The sequence below is a fragment of the Borostomias antarcticus genome, assembly GCF_949987555.1.
Source record: "Borostomias antarcticus genome assembly, chromosome: 1".
Taxonomy (NCBI): domain Eukaryota; kingdom Metazoa; phylum Chordata; class Actinopteri; order Stomiiformes; family Stomiidae; genus Borostomias; species Borostomias antarcticus.
Genome location: NC_140234.1, coordinates 31096370 through 31112768, shown reverse-complemented (window position 1 = coordinate 31112768; position 16399 = coordinate 31096370). Strand labels below are relative to the sequence as shown.

Here is a 16399-nt window from a genome sequence, read left to right as displayed (position 1 = left end):
CAGTTTGCATTCTTTCCACCTGAGATGCTTTTAACTGCTCTGCACCTTGCGGAGGACCATGAGACTGCCCTTGTGGTGCTCGATTCATCCCAAATCTGACCTCTTTTTCTGGGTAGCATCAGAGCAGAGGAAGGGGTATGGTAGGGTAGGGCCAGCTAACGCAGCTCATCCCAGTGGTAGTGCATTAGCCTGCAGCAGTTTCATGATCCACTGGAGATGCTGCTGACACCAGCACAGACTGGATACCATCTCAGTCAACCGTGAAACTACCGGGATAATGCACCTTTTAAATGGGCTTTTTAAGCACCTCCCCTACACACACACACACTGGCATACATGCACACACGCACACACACACACACACACACACACACACACACACACACACACACACACACACACACACACACACACACACACACACACACACACACACACACACACACACACACATCCCTTCTACTTCCCTTCTTGTAGTGAGCAGTTCTGTTTTCAAGGAGTATATTAGAGTATTAAAGGGATAGCCTCGAATTTTTGAACTAGGGCCTCATTTTCGACTTACCCTTAATGTTGTTGATTGATGGAGATAATTTTCCGCTGATTCCATGCTGTCTCTAGTTTGGGAGCTCACAGCTCACTAATGCTAGCACAATCGAACCGAACCGACTAGCATTCAAAAGGAAACTTACTTATAAACACTCCAAATAAGTAAAGATCGCCAGATGAACTAAACTCATCATCACCCTCTTCAAAGTCAGACATATCTCTTTCAAACATGATGATAGTTGGACTTCAAAAATTATTGTATTAAAACTCAAATGAGCCCCGATTTGGGTGCACTGTGGAGTGTTTATAAGTGAGTTTTATTTTAATGCTATCCGGTTTGGTTTGATTGTGCTAGCATTAGCGAGCCGTGAGCGCCCGAATGAGAGAGCATGGAATCAACTGAAAATTATCTCCATCAATCAACAACATTATGGGTAAGTCAAAAATGAGGCCCGAGTTCAAAAATTCCAGGCTATCCCTTTAAAGATAGCCCAGCTTGATTCATATTAAACGTTTGATTTAAAGATAGCCCAGCTTGATTAGGCTTGATTCATATCAAGGGACAGGTTCGGAATTTAGGATTATAAGCCATGTTATAAGGTTATTTACGATCATATACAACGGCCTATATCAAAGTTTCGTAAAACGGTGCGCACTTGAGATTTAGCCCGTCGCCGCTAACACACTCAATGGATCCATAGGTGCATAGACAAAATCCCTCAAAAACACCATAAACTCTCATTTTCAAAGACAAGAAACTGACCGAGTGGTCGCTGGTGTCCGTTGATGTTTTGATAAAAAAATTGCCACAAAATATGCTTCCGATCGGGTTTTATTTATCATTTAGCAACATAGAACTATTTTCACTTGCAGAACTATTTTCACTTGCAGTACATACATTTGTAAACTTCCGCTTTGGGAGGTCTTGACTGAGTTTGGAGGCTACCGTAGAAGAAGAGGAGCCGCTTCCGGGTCACAGGCCTACACAACAATAACAACAACAACAAGTCGAGAAGCCTAGGATTGCTTTGCAGCTGGTATTTCATTCATAGCGTTAGGTAGAAGTGTCTGTTGATCAAAACAATTATGGGGCGCAGATGAAACTTAAACATCTCTGGCTTTGTTATCAATACAAATCAATGGATATAATATGATAAATAAAACCCGATTGGAAGCATACTTTCTGGCGATTTTTCAATGGAAGCACAAGATGTAAATATTTGGCATGGCTTGAACATAAGCATTCCCCTGGCGCTTGTTTTCACTGCTCCCACTGAAGACTATGGGCAGGTCAGGTCAAACACCTAAAAATATTCAGATTACGATACATTTATCATAGTTTTTGTAGAGGTGTAGAAGAGAACCATCATAGCCATTGGTATGTTGAATTTATTCAGCTGCCTCAGGAATGATCAGTGAAATGATGGTCTCTTTGTTTCAGGCTCATGGTAGACAGACCACAAATAGGGCTAAATGTCCAAAATAACACACTACCCCTTTAAACATTATGCTACCTGGTAAAGGCTAACGTGGACAGGAGTCTAATTCCTGCTTGCCTTCGTAACTTGATTGTCCAAACGACTAAACTTAGCATCAGTGACGGGAAGGGCCTGTACATCCCACCCCCCCAGAGAGTATATTCAATCGTAAGCCAAGTCATGTCAGAGAAACTGCAACCCAAGTCCACTCACTGGAATAGAAAGTCAGGGTAGCACTACGGTCTAAAAATAGCACTGTTCATGTGCCCCAGTTGTGTTAGCAAGACGCTATTTGTCCAGCCTAGACTCAATAAAATACTTTTTTGGGCATAGCTATGATGTGTTTATGGAGCAATTATGTGTTTTAATAGTTTGATCAGATCAAATGGCCAAAGATTTCAACTTTCTTTCTGGGTTGTACAGTATGCTGTTACAGCCTCTGTTACCAACCTGTTCACCTCCCCCATCTCCTTCTTCTCCCTGGTCACCGGCGGCCGTAGATCTTGGAGCGGACATTGGAGCCAGACAGTTCGGATGAGGAACCGCCCCCCGTCTACTCCCCGCCCACTTACGACATGCACATCTACGACAGGAAGTACCCGGAGGCCCCGCCCACGCCTCCGCCAAGGTAGGACAGGAAGAGGGCATGTCTTAACTGGGAAGAGAGTCTTGGGATCAAATTAAGCTTATAATTAGGCCTAAGCATATCAAGCCTGTAATAGATTGTTTGCTGCAGATCCTGGATGGTAAACAACTTCCACTTTGGGTAATGTTAGTCTGAACAATGCTTCTCCCGCTCCTATTTCTGAACTGCATCGCTAATCCAACTGAACTGATAGAAAGCAAGCGTTCCTATACATTCCATTCACCTATCCATATACATACAAGATCTGTGTAAGTTTGCACTGTGTAGGAAATGGAGGAAGGAGAATGCATTATTGCGTCATCGCACGGGGTTGTCCGGTCTCTCGACACACAATCTGACTTCTTGAGCTGGCCAAAGGAAATGTTTCTAGGGTGCCTTGTGGATTTGCATGCTCTCTCTGAATAAGGCCCTATGGATTTCTGATGATTCCTTTGTGAAAGCTCCACCTGCTGACCATCTTATGAATAACTGCACCTTGTTTGTTTCTAGCTGAGCCTCAGTGTGTAAGAGGAGTTATTATCTGTGTATGTACTACACATGGACCAGATCATCTGTAGTTTATAATTATTTTTGACGATGTACCACCCCTCTCCAACCAGGTTTGAGGCCCAGCCTCCCCCGGGCCACCGACAGGTCCGAAGCTACAGGAACTGGAACCCCCCGATGCTCGGGAGCCTGCCTGACGACTTCCTGAGGATCCTGCCTCAGCAGCGAGACATTATAAAGGTACAACTCGGATATTTTTCATTATAGGTACAACTCAGGGATGTTTTTCAATATAAAGGTACAACTCAGGGATGGTTTTCAATATAAAGGTACAACTCAGGGATGTTTTTCAATATAAAGGTACAACTCTGGGGTGTTTTTCAGTATAAAGGTACAGCTCGGGGATGTTTTTCAGTATAAAGGTCGAACTTGGGATGTTTTTCAGTATAAAGGTAACTCAAGGGATGTTTGCAGTATTAAGGTCGAACTTGGGGATGTTTTTCAGTATAAAGGAACAGCTTGAGGATCTTTTTCAGTGTAAAGGTCACTCGGGATGTTTTTCAGTATAAAGGTAACCCAAGCTTTTCAGCATAAAGGTAACTCAGGGAGGTTTTTCAGTATAAAGGTACAAAACTCAGGGAATGTCTGAGAGATGCTAATCGCATCGCCAGTTGCTAAGCTGTGGTACCTTGACGACAACATGCAATCAGAGATCTAGGATCACATCAGTTAACACCCCCCACCCACCCCGTCCAGCGTAGGCAAAAGATCAATAAGTCACTGAACGCCTTTAAAATCTAGTTTGCAGCGCACACATGTTGAGCAAGGGTAGATAGATGTATGCATACTTTGAATAGCCACTCTTATCCCCCACCATTCTCTCTTCCTCTCCGTCTCATTCTCTACCTCTTTCATTCTCTCTTCCTCTCTCTCTTTTATTCTCTTCCCTCCTTTCTCTCTCTTTCGTTCTGTCTTCCTCTCTCTCTTTCTCTCTTTCATTCTCTTCCTCTCTTTCATTCTCTCCTCCTCTCTCTCTCTTTCATTTGCTCTTGCTCTCTCTCTCTCTTTCCACTCCCAGGGTTCTCAGAGCAGCCTGTCCCACTCCCAGCCGTCTTCCACCTCCTCTTGCTCGCTCTCCTCCGCCGCCACCCAGCGGGTGTCCCAAGGTGGGGGCGTGTCCGGTCCGGGGGCGGCGGCGGGGCCGGGGGCAGGGCCGGGGGCGGGCGCCACAGAGCAGGAGAGGAAGCTGAAGCAGTACCTGGAGGACGAGCGCATCGCCCTGTTCCTGCAGAACGAGGAGTTCATGAGGGAGCTGCAGCGGAACCGCGAGTTCCTCGTGGCCTTAGAGCAAGGTGGATAAAAAACACACACTCCCCTCTCTCTCTAAACACACTCCTCTCTAAACACACTCCCCTCTCTCTCTAAACACACTCCTCTCTAAACACACTCCCCTCTCTCTCTAAACACACTCCCCTGTCTTTCTAAACACACTCCCCTCTCTCTCTAAACACACTCCCCTGTCTTTCTAAACACACTCCCCTCTTTCTCTAAACACACTCCCCTCTCTCTCTAAACACACTCCTCTCTCTCTCTAAACACACTCCCCCACTCTCTCTCTAAACACACTCCTCACTCTCTCTAAACACACTCCCCTCTCTCTCTAAACACACTCCTCACTCTCTCTAAACACACTCCCCTCTCTCTCTAAACACACTCCTCTCTCTCTATCTAAACACACTCCTCTCTAAACACACTCCCCTGTTTATTTAAACACACTCCCCACTTTCTCTAAACACACTCCCCTCTCTCTCTAAACACACTCCTCTCTCTCTCTAAACACACTCCCCACTCTCTCTCTAAACACACTCCCCTCTCTCTCTAAACACACTCCTCTCTCTCTCTAAACACACTCCCCCCTCTCTCTCTAAACACACTCCCCTCTCTCTCTAAAGACACTCCCCCCTCTCTCTCTAAAGACACTCCCCCCTCTCTCTCTAAAGACACTCCCCCCTCTCTCTCTAAAGACACTCCCCCCTCTCTATCTAAACACACTCCTCTCTCTCTCTCTAAACACACTCCCCTCTCTCTCTCTCTCTAAACACACTCCCCCCTCTCTCTCTAAAGACACTCCCCCCTCTCTCTCTAAAGACACTCCCCCCTCTCTATCTAAACACACTCCTCTCTCTCTCTCTAAACACACTCCCCCCTCTCTCTCTAAACACACTCCCCACTCTCTCTCTCTCTAAACACACTCCCCTCTCTCTCTCTAAACACACTCCCCTCTCTCTCTCTAAACACACTCCCCCCTCTCTCTCTAAACACACTCCCCTCTCTCTCTAAACACACTCCCCTCTCTCTCTAAACACACTCCCCTCTCTCTAAACACACTCCCCCCTCTCTCTCTAAACACACTCCCCTCTCTCTCTAAACACACTCCCCACTCTCTCTCTATCTAAACACACTCCTCTCTCTCTCTCTAAACACACTCCCCTCTCTCTCTAAACACACTCCCCTCTCTCTCTCTAAACACACTCCCCTCACTCTAAACACTCCCCTCTCTCTCTAAACTTACTCCCCTCTCTCTCTAAACTTACTCCCCACTCTCTCTCTATCTAAACACACTCCTCTCTCTCTCTCTCTAAACACACTCCCCTCTCTCTCTCTAAACACACTCCCCTCTCTCTCTAAACACACTCCTCTCTCTCTCTAAACACACTCCTCTCTCTCTCTCTAAACACACTCCCCTCTCTCTCTAAACACACTCCCCTCTCTCTAAACACACTCCCCTCTCTCTCTCTAAACACATTCCCCTCTCTCTCTCTAAACACACTCCCCCCTCTCTCTCTCTAAACACACTCCCCTCTCTCTCTCTAAACACACTCCCCACTCTCTCTCTAAACACACTCCCCTCTCTCTCTCTAAACACACTCCCCTCTCTCTCTCTAAACACACTCCCCACTCTCTCTCTAAACACACTCCCCTCTCTCTCTCTAAACACACTCCCCTCTCTCTCTCTAAACACACTCCCCTCTCTCTCTCTCTCTAAACACACTCCCCTCTCTCTCTCTAAACACACTCCCCTCTCTCTCTCTCTCTAAACACACTCCTCTCTCTCTCTCTAAACACACTCCCCTCTCTCTCTCTAAACACACTCCCCTCTCTCTAAACACACTCCCCCCTCTCTCTAAACACACTCCCCTCTCTCTCTCTAAACACACTCCCCTCTCTCTCTAAACACACTCCCCTCTCTCTCTAAACACACTCCCCTCTCTCTCTAAACACACTCCCCTCTCTCTCTAAACACACTCCCCTCTCTCTCTAAACACACTCCCCCCTCTCTCTAAACACACTCCCCTCTCTCTCTCTAAACACACTCCCCTCTCTCTCTAAACACACTCCCCCCTCTCTCTCTAAACACACTCCCCTCTCTCTCTCTCTCTAAACACACTCCCCTCTCTCTCTCTAAACACACTCCCCTCTCTCTCTCTAAACACACTCCCCTCTCTCTAAACACACTCCCCTCTCTCTCTAAACACACTCCCCTCTCTCTCTCTAAACACACTCCCCACTCTCTATCTAAACACACTCCTCTCTCTCTCTCTCTCTCTCTGAACACACTCCTCTCTCTCTCTCTAAACACACTCCCCTCTCTCTCTCTAAACACACTCCCCTCTCTCTCTCTCTCTAAACACACTCCTCTCTCTCTCTCTAAACACACTCCCCTCTCTCTAAACACACTCCTCTCTCTCTCTAAACACACTCCCCTCTCTCTCTCTAAACACACTCCTCTCTCTCTCTCTAAACACACTCCCCTCTCTCTCTAAACACACTCCCCTCTCTCTCTAAACACACTCCCCTCTCTCTCTAAACACACTCCCCTCTCTCTCTAAACACACTCCCCTCTCTCTCTAAACACACTCCCCTCTCTCTCTAAACACACTCCCCTCTCTCTAAACACACTCCCCTCTCTCTCTAAACACACTCCCCTCTCTCTCTCTCTCTAAACACACTCCCCACTCTCTCTAAACACACTCCCCTCTCTCACTCTAAACACACTCCCCTCTCTCTCTAAACACACTCCCCTCTCTCACTAAACACACTCCCCCCTCTCTCTCTAAACACACTCCCCACTCTCTCTAAACACACTCCCCTCTCTATCTCTAAACACACTCCCCTCTCTCTCTCTAAACACACTCTCTCTTTATCTAAACACACTCCTCTCTCTCTCTCTCTCTCTCTCTCTCTCTTTCTCTAAACACACTCCTCTCTCTCTCTCTCTCTCTCTCTCTCTCTCTCACTCTCTCTAAACACACTCCCCTCTCTCTCTCTAAACACACTCCCCTCTCTCTCTCTAAACACACTCCCCTCTCTCTCTAAACACACTCCCCACTCTCTCTCTAAACACACTCCCCTCTCTCTCTCTAAACACACTCCCCTCTCTCTCTAAACACACTCCCCTCTCTCTCTAAACACACTCCCCTCTCTCTAAACACACTCCCCTCTCTCTCTCTAAACACACTCTCTCTATCTAAACACACTCCTCTCTCTCTCTCTCTCTCTCTCTCTCTCTTTCTCTAAACACACTCCTCTCTCTCTCTCTCTCTCTCTCTCTAAACACACTCCCCTCTCTCTCTCTAAACACACTCCCCACTCTAAACACACTCCCCCCTCTCTCTCTAAACACACTCCCCCCTCTCTCTCTAAACACACTCCCCTCTCTCTCTAAACACACTCCCCTTTCTGCATGGGAAATAACCGAAAAGCTGGTTTTGACAGTGATACATACGTTTTGCAATGGGAAATGAACATATTCTCAAATTTTATAAGTAGGCTCGTTCCTCATCCAGTTCAATATGTTTTTTTGTTTGTGGCCCACAGAAAAATGACCTTGGTGTAGCGATCACAGGCTTCTCTAGAATGGTTTGATCATGGTCATCCTACCGTACGACCAGCCTTTGTTGGAATACTACAAAATGTGCCCTTATCTCAATAGGGAAATCTCTGATCTAACATATGACTGGATAGGGGAAAGCATGTACCCGTGCACAGCTGTCCCTCACAGTCAGATCAGTGATTTCTCAGCGTTAGGGTGGAAGGAAGGATTCCAGAGTCTTCAAACCGGCACTACAGTAGGACTTGTGTTGGTCTCACTCTAAAGGGGTAGTTAAACATTTTCAACATTTGACTTGTTTTTCCCACTTAACCCAGGCTCGACTAGATTCAGACAGATACGTCTTATCCTCTTGTGCATCAGTGAGTGGAAACGAACAGGACATACGCAGCTGTCAATGCTGTTATCGTTAAGAAGAAGATGAGGACGGCTCATTGAGTCTATCAGTTTCCATAAGCATTGCTGACCTATGCAAATACTTACCAACCAGACTCTAAAATATGCATGAATGGACAGCAAGGTATCTGGTGGATCTACGTGGCCCTGGGTGAGTGGAGGAACAAGCAACGTGTAGAAAGCATCTGCTCCCTCACCCTGTCTGCTGCATCGATGACGTAACAGACACTTTCTCTCTTCTAGATCGCTTGAAGTATGAATCAAAGAAATCCAAGTCCAATCATTCATCTAGCGTGGAGAATTCCACAGGTAGATACCATTCATGCTTCCTTAGTTATTTTGACTTGTGGGTGTGTGTGTCTAGCTATTGTCTGTGTTTCGGTGTCCAACCGACAATCGTGTTGTAATAACCCTTTGAAACACTCAGCCTTAGCCTGTCTGGAGTGCTTGAACTGAAAAGATTTCAAATACTTAGACTCAAGTCTTTCGTCACAGTGATGTTGGCACCTGCTCGAGGATGTGCGTGTGTGTGTGTCACTGATTATCACTTTTAACAAAATGAATGCAAATGATTGCCCCATCGTGCATGTGTGTTTGCTGTTGTTGATTTCTCACACTAATACATATTCTGAGAGCTTATTTGACGACTGTTCTTGCGGCGTTGTCCCCCAGGAGAGCAGTGTGCCTCGGCCTCCTTGGAGGTGGCCGTCTCAGATGACGCCATGTTCAGAGACAAGCTCAAGCACATGGGCAAATGTAAGTGCCTCTCGGGGTCACCACTCAAACAACACCCACAAGTACCACCCCTCTCCTGTGAATGGTTGGTTTAATGACTTAATGAATGAGGTTAATGTACTCAAACCTCTATTAGAGGCAAATGACCTTTGATGACATCATAACTTTCGCTCGTTCTCTCTTTCTCCTTTCTCACTCAGCAACGAGAAAGAAGCTGTTTGAAATCGCCAGAACGTTCTCGGAGAAGACAAAGAGGAGGAAGTCAAAAAGGAAAATGTTCCTGAAGCATCAGTCGTATCCTTCACTTTGTTTTTCCGCCTGAAAGTCCTGCAGTGAAAATATCAACCTAAATCGGAAAACTACTTTCTTGGGTACCACAGTCTCTCTTTATCGGTGTGCAATTACTAGTTTGTGCCAGAACCCATTTATGACCCCAGTTCTTTCATGTCAAATGACAAAAATACAGAGAGCTCTTCTCATCAAGACCTACAGTCATGAGGCGATGTTTAGACAGCACCCAACTAAAAATCTAATTTTATACATCTTCTGTCAATCCATTATGTATGTAAAACTATAATTAGGCGAGTAAGAACTTGATAGATATAGCTGTTTCTGCACATGCATCACATTTTGGGGGTTGCAGAAACAGCTATATTCATCACTCATGTGCTTACCCACTAAATACTCATTGTATTGTATTGTATTGTATATATATTGTAATGTCTTACATCAGGGTGGATTAATGGAAAACAAGTTACTAAGTTTACAGTATGTATCCTTTAACCATGCTTCCCTTCAGACTGGGCACGGCCAACTCCACCGCCAACCTCCTGGATGATGTGGAGGGAAACCCTTGTGGTAAATACCTTATTTATTTTGTGAATTATGTATGTAAAGGCTAGTATATTTGCAATATGCTATTTGAAATGTATTTTGTGTATTCATTCAAGTAGAGAGTTTCTGTAACTTTTCCACTGGAACTTAAGCTTTGAATTTGTGTTTACACAGAGGAAGACGGCAAGCCTAGGAGATCAGCCACTCAGGAAGAGGATGAGCCTCACAGAGAACCAGCGTCATGGTGAGAGGCCACACCCAGACGACGCACATTTCATAATTGTCTTAAACTGTTTAAGTACTAAAATTGCTCATTCCCACCAAATGTTAAACCAGATCAGGGGTGTGTTCAAATTCAGCAAACATGACAAATGTTCACCAACTATTTTAAACTTTTTTCAGTTAGCTTTGTGTGGGCAAACATGAGCGCACCGTCTGAAAAGGTAGTTTGCAGTGAACAAAAATGGTGGTTGGACTGAGGGAATTGGAATACCGGAAGCCCTTTTACTTCTAACTAACGTTAAATTAGGTTGTACTATCGGGACTACATCCAAAATATATCATCCAGAAAATCATTGTTGATCACAGAAGGGCTCTCCGTTCATATTTAACCATTCAAAGAAAACATGTTCGCCACAAAAATTTGCCTCTGTTCGCTGAATTTGACCGCAGTCATGCTTGCAGTGGCTCTTGAAGTTCATCAGAGAACCCCTCGTTTGTATTTTTATGGAATACTTTTGTCTGTTTGCTTTTTATCTGAAAGATCTGTTTGTTTACTTTACCCTTCAGATCCCCCCTGGCATCAGGGTTCCCATGGCGACTGCAGAATGACCTGTGGCTGGTAGCCTAGAAGCTGTCCGGCCGCTCCTAACCTGCTTTCTGGCCCTGTCTCACTAACACAGGCCAGCCAGTCCCAGCCCACAACCCCCTTCCCATATCCCAAGAGAAGCAGGAACAGACTGTTACCCTGAGAGGACCTCTCTCCTTCGCTCTGGGCCTAAACATGTTCATAACTGCTTTATAATCTCTGTAACTATTTGTTAATATATGATTTCATATGTAAAGGAAAGATAAATGTAGCCTTTTTTTGTGATTATTTTTTATATTGGCTCCCTTTATCTCCATTGTGCATGGTGGACATAGTGATGATGGTCTTGTGAAATGGACCCATCTTGTATTGCCAGCCAAATCTGTGGATTATGGCTGCGGCATGTCCCTCCAGGTCTATGAGCCAAAGTGTGCTCAAGCCTTTTTTATATGTCCCCACATTTATTCATTAGTCATTGCATTACTTATTTGCAGCTCAGTCTTGTATGAACAGTAACAAATCATAACATTTGAATTGCCTCATATCAACATCACAGTGACTTTCATACAGGTCTGTTGGCCTGAACCGTGATACAGTAGCATCTTGTGTGTTCACGGTGTTGTTTCCCTCCACATTATCAAGCTGTAATTGTAATGATGAACTTTTTTGAAAGTTTTTCCTGCCATATTTCAAAAACTCCTACAACAAACCTCAATGACATTTTACAGTACATGTATATATTATATGGAACTCACAATATCCTTCAAACTACACTGCCATATCTTTTCACTCTAGCTTTTTTCAAAACAGTTTCTATTTCAACCTCAATGAAACACGTATTTCTATTAAACAAACATGTTATTTTAATGTGTACAATAATTTCATTAGAAATATTTGATAAACAGTGATGCTTATTTTCACTCTCCTGTGGAAATGTGTTTTGTTACATTGGCTTGATGGGAAGTCGAAGTAGGAGAAACAGCAGAATATGACTTGATGAGGTGAGGACTGGCATTGATATGCAGCTGGATCAGTCAATATCATCAAAGTGTAAAGTGACGATGGTGATGATGAGAAGGTTGTAATTTGAGGGAGGTTGAGCAGGTGAGCTGGCTGCAGCCCTAGATCCGTGCTCATTGGTAACTGGTCACTACTTCAGGAGTCTTGGGAACTGGAGAAGAAAGGGAGCCATTTTGATAAAACATTCCCCATTTAAATTGATTGGTTTTGGGAATTTGACATGGTCAGACTGACATTAAGATGGACTCCCAATAAGTGTGGGAGTTGGGATGTATTGATTGTTGAAAGTCTTTTTGTTGAAAGTCAGGTATGGAATTTGCGTCGTTTTGCCTCTTGGACGTTTTGTTTTTGTTTTCATTCGATCGTACTTGTATTGTGAGTGTTTCCCGTCAAGGTTTCTACTCAAGTCTTCATAAGCCCATCTGAAAAAAGGGATTGCATTGTAATGTGATGGCCCATTTCAATCACTAATTCATCTGTACCATCACTGAATGCCACATAGGGGGCGCCATCATCCACCAAACACAAACTGCCATTATTCTGAACTCTAATTTTATTTGACCTCTTCATGGATATTATAACCTGAGCTTTAAACATTTTGGTAGGGAAATGAAGTGTGTGTTGAATTGGCTTTTTGTAGAATACAGCTTTTACTACTGCAGAAGTTGACCTGTGACTGGTAATATGATTAGGCCTTCGCTCACCACACTACTGCTGACTGGTCTGTCATATAATAAAGGTTCTTGCCAAAAAGGTAGAGACACTTATAAGAAGACACTTCATAGGGTTTTTGGCAACACTCTGTTCTTGATGAAGCAGCCTGTTCATGCCGTACATCGCAGTCATTCCTCAATTACTTATTTTTTTAGAGTTATGTAAATACTTTACCATTACTTTTTATCCTTGCACCCCAAACTAAGGCAAAGCTGTAACAATCTAGGAGCATGCAAACACAGTTGCCCTTAACTGCTGATGTCTCTGCCTCAGAGTTCCTTACTGACATTACTTTAAACACTGTTCCTCCTTGAAACAAGTTGCTCAACAAATTGAGCTGTCGTATTCACAGAAACACCTGCCAAATGTGCCCCAATAAATCACTGTTCCCCAATAAAGCCACTGAGGTCTCGTACTCTAGCCATAAGCAACTGGCTTAACCTGCACAGGAACCACACCTATGAGGAACCATCTGCTTTGTGTCTCCTATTCATTCATCATAAAGATTGTTTTCATTCATGAAATCTTCTTGGCCACCCCCTGTAGACAGACTACATTGTGATTTCCTATTTCATTTGCATTTGTCAATCACTACTGATAGAGACAAGGAAGGAAACCCTATTAAATTAAGTGTGATTCTGCCATGGATGCTACATGGGAGTATGACAATAATGTCCAATGTCCTTCTCTTGGAGTCACATGTAGAAAATTACTTCTTGTAATAGGACAGATTTATTTTCCCAGCCAACACTGACCCAACTGCAGCTAAACAGGCAACTTGCCGGGTTGTTTACAAAAAAACAGTGACCAGCCCACCGTTATGTGTATTCATGTGTTGCATGATATCAGTCACAAAGTGCTTGCTTAGAATTGTTGATCCGCCTCTTTTTTTTTGGGAAAGTGAGAAGGTTAAAGGTTATATTCCATTCAAGGTATTTGACATCTGTATGATGAGGGCAGTTCTCTGCATCTGATGAGAGGAAATCCCGTCTGCATGGTTTAGTGATGTATTTTATAGATGGACAGATAAGTACTTGCTCCTTGAAACATTTGTGATCCTCTCAGGGCCTCACCACATCTTTCTATTGTTCTTACATTTCAAATTCTGAATTCATAAAAGCACATCAAATACTTAGAAAATGTTATGTTTAGGACTGTGGTTTCTTTCCCAAAGGTTCGATGTTGTTCAGTGATCAGACAGTATTTTAGATGCATTTTCTTGACCCGTGAGATAGACCAAAAATGAGATAATTCATTGCTCACGTAGCCTATTGATATTTTGCACTTTGAACTCCATAGCTCCTCTTTCTCTAGTTGTTGGACAAATAAACTCAAATGCCTTTGACAAACAAACAAAAACATTCAGAAAACCCTTAAGAAAAAAATCACAAAAAATATTGCACTTTCAAAAGACCCTTTCCTCTCTTCCAAAACAACAGTCACACTTCAGAAATTGTAGTTATGGAGTGTCTGCAAATAACTGTCAATCACTGTGTGTAGATATCAATTATTGAAATAATGTGTTATTAGAATATCTTATAGCTGAAATAATGTCTGTTGGCCAAGTTCTCCTCTCTTCTATGTCCTCTATCCTGACCTTTGGTAGAGATTATGATATGGACTGACTAGCACAGATTAGCACATTTTTCTCTCAATTTGACTGATGTTTATTTTTACACAATTTCTTGTACCACAGGTATTTGAATGTACATGCAAGATGATGCCAGTTAGCCGAAGACATGCTTGTTTACAGTGCAGAACACGAGCCTGCAGTCTTCCAATATACAGCCCTTCATAAGAATGTACATAACATTAAGCGATATGGTTTGAAAACAAGCTCCAAAAGCCTGATTTCAGTCTCTTTTGTATGAAACTTAACTATTCTGCTCTGTCAACCTCATAAAAGAGCAGAAATGTCATTTGAACTGAAATATCTTATAAGAACTTGAATTTGTATGAGACAAAATAAGTTTGCACGCGTCTTTTTTGTTTGTGGTGTTGGGTAAGATGAGCAGTTTGCAGGAAAATGTCTGTGCTTCTCCCCACAAAACGTATTAAGGTTTAAGTGATAGTTGTGTTCTCAATATTTTTTTCCAGTACAGATTTTTCTTAAACTTAAGAAAGTTTCTTAGCCATTGAAATAATAAAAGTGTGTTGTACCCTCTCATATTGTGTGTGATCAGATTTATCAAGAGATCATACTCATTATAGGTTTTTATTTTACACAATTCTTTATTTAATTTTTTACACAAGAGAGGGCTATTCACCTACCTGATAGGCCTACTACAGAAACTCATTTCACATTTGAACATTTGTTTGATTATTTTGACAAAGGTTATTTTCTCTTGCACAAGGACACCAAAAGATGGCGACAGTAGCCTATGTCGTAGATTTCGGTCTATTAACCTCAAAAAATTAAAGATATAGCCATGTTCCTCCATTCACATAAACATGTTTTATTCAGTTACCTTGCAGTGAAAGGGAAGTGCAAAACCTACAAAATAAAATGTCCAAATAGTAGGCCCTTCCCATTGGATAACAAAATGGGACTCGCAGCCAATTAAAGACGGTCAGCTGCTTCTAGTCCCAAATACCGGAACTGTCGGTCGGCAGTTTCCTCCCCTCCCCAGCCCCAGGTTGAACTCGGTTCTGACTTACGAATACACACAGGTTAACCACCTCCCATAAACTGGCTACATAAACACCGCTACGTGGGCGGCATTCATACGGAGGAGTGAGTTTAACCAACTAAACTCTACGTCCACATTGACTGAAAATGTAGGCCTGGACATTCTTGAATGGTCCCTGCAGGGCCTGCATGGTAAATGATAAGCTTACCAAAATTCAAGATCGGTTTATTCGCCATGTAGTTTACAGATACTAGGAATTTGTCTAGGGTAATGGCATACGCTGATGGAGACGACATTAGACAGCGTGCAGGACAGGACAGTGCAAAAACAAAAAACAATATAACCAAATAAAAAGAAAAGCACAATGCTAAATACAATGGAGTGTGGTGAGCGTATATGATAGTGTATGTGCAGAGTGTAATATGATGTATCTGTGATGTTTTGCAACCAATCACCCTCTCAGTGGGACGAATGATGCACTGTAATCTGGCCTTGACTTTTTCTGTTGCGCCAGAGACCCATACGGTGATGGAGGAGGTGAGGAGGGACTTGATGATGGAGGTGTAGAACAGTACCATCATTGCCTTTGGCATGTTGAATTTCTTCAGCTGCCTCAGGAAGTACATCCTCAGCTGTGTATTCTTGTAAGGGACCTGATGTTCAGCTCCTACTTGAGGTCCTGGGAGATGGGGGTGCCCTTGAAGGGTTCCTGGGTTCTTTCTAAAGTATACAACCATCTCCACTGTCTTGAGCATTGAGCTCCAGGTTGTTTTGGCCGCACCAGGACAGCACCTGGTCGATCCCCCACCTGTAGGCGGACTTGTCGCCCTCAGAGATGAGACCGATGAGGGTGGTAAATTAAATGGTAAATGGACTGCATTTATATAGCGCTTTTCCACCTTAGCGGCACTCAAAGCGCTTTACAATGGCCTCTCATTCACCCATTCACACACCAATGGCGGCAGCTGCCATGCAAGGTGCTAACCTGCTCATTGGGAGCAATTTGGGGTTAGGTGTCTTGCTCAAGGACACTTCGACATGTGGACAGTCGGAGCTGGGATTCGAACCGCTGACCCTTCGATCATTGAACCACCCGCTCTACCAACTGAGCTACAGCCGCCCCCAGGTCTGCAAACCTCAGGAGCTTAACAGACTGGTGGCTGGAGGTGCAGCTGTTCGTGTACAGGGAGAAGAGTAGAGGGGAGAGAACACAGC

At 43.8% G+C, this 16399-nt stretch overlaps 1 protein-coding gene across 2 annotated transcripts in view; it reads left to right on the top strand.

The window, feature by feature from the left end:
- cuedc1b (CUE domain containing 1b) overlaps positions 1-14591 on the top strand; it is a 28432-nt gene extending 13841 nt beyond the window's left edge. For both annotated transcript variants that reach the window (XM_084445144.1, XM_084445145.1), the window contains exons 3-11: positions 2525-2652; positions 3270-3396; positions 4235-4508; positions 8687-8752; positions 9116-9199; positions 9379-9472; positions 9978-10036; positions 10187-10256; positions 10802-14591. In XM_084445144.1, coding sequence (XP_084301270.1) covers positions 2525-2652; positions 3270-3396; positions 4235-4508; positions 8687-8752; positions 9116-9199; positions 9379-9472; positions 9978-10036; positions 10187-10256; position 10802 — 903 coding nt within the window. In that variant the 3' untranslated portion in view covers positions 10803-14591. The remainder of the gene's footprint in view (positions 1-2524; positions 2653-3269; positions 3397-4234; positions 4509-8686; positions 8753-9115; positions 9200-9378; positions 9473-9977; positions 10037-10186; positions 10257-10801) is intronic.
- The last annotated feature ends 1808 nt before the right edge of the window (positions 14592-16399 follow it).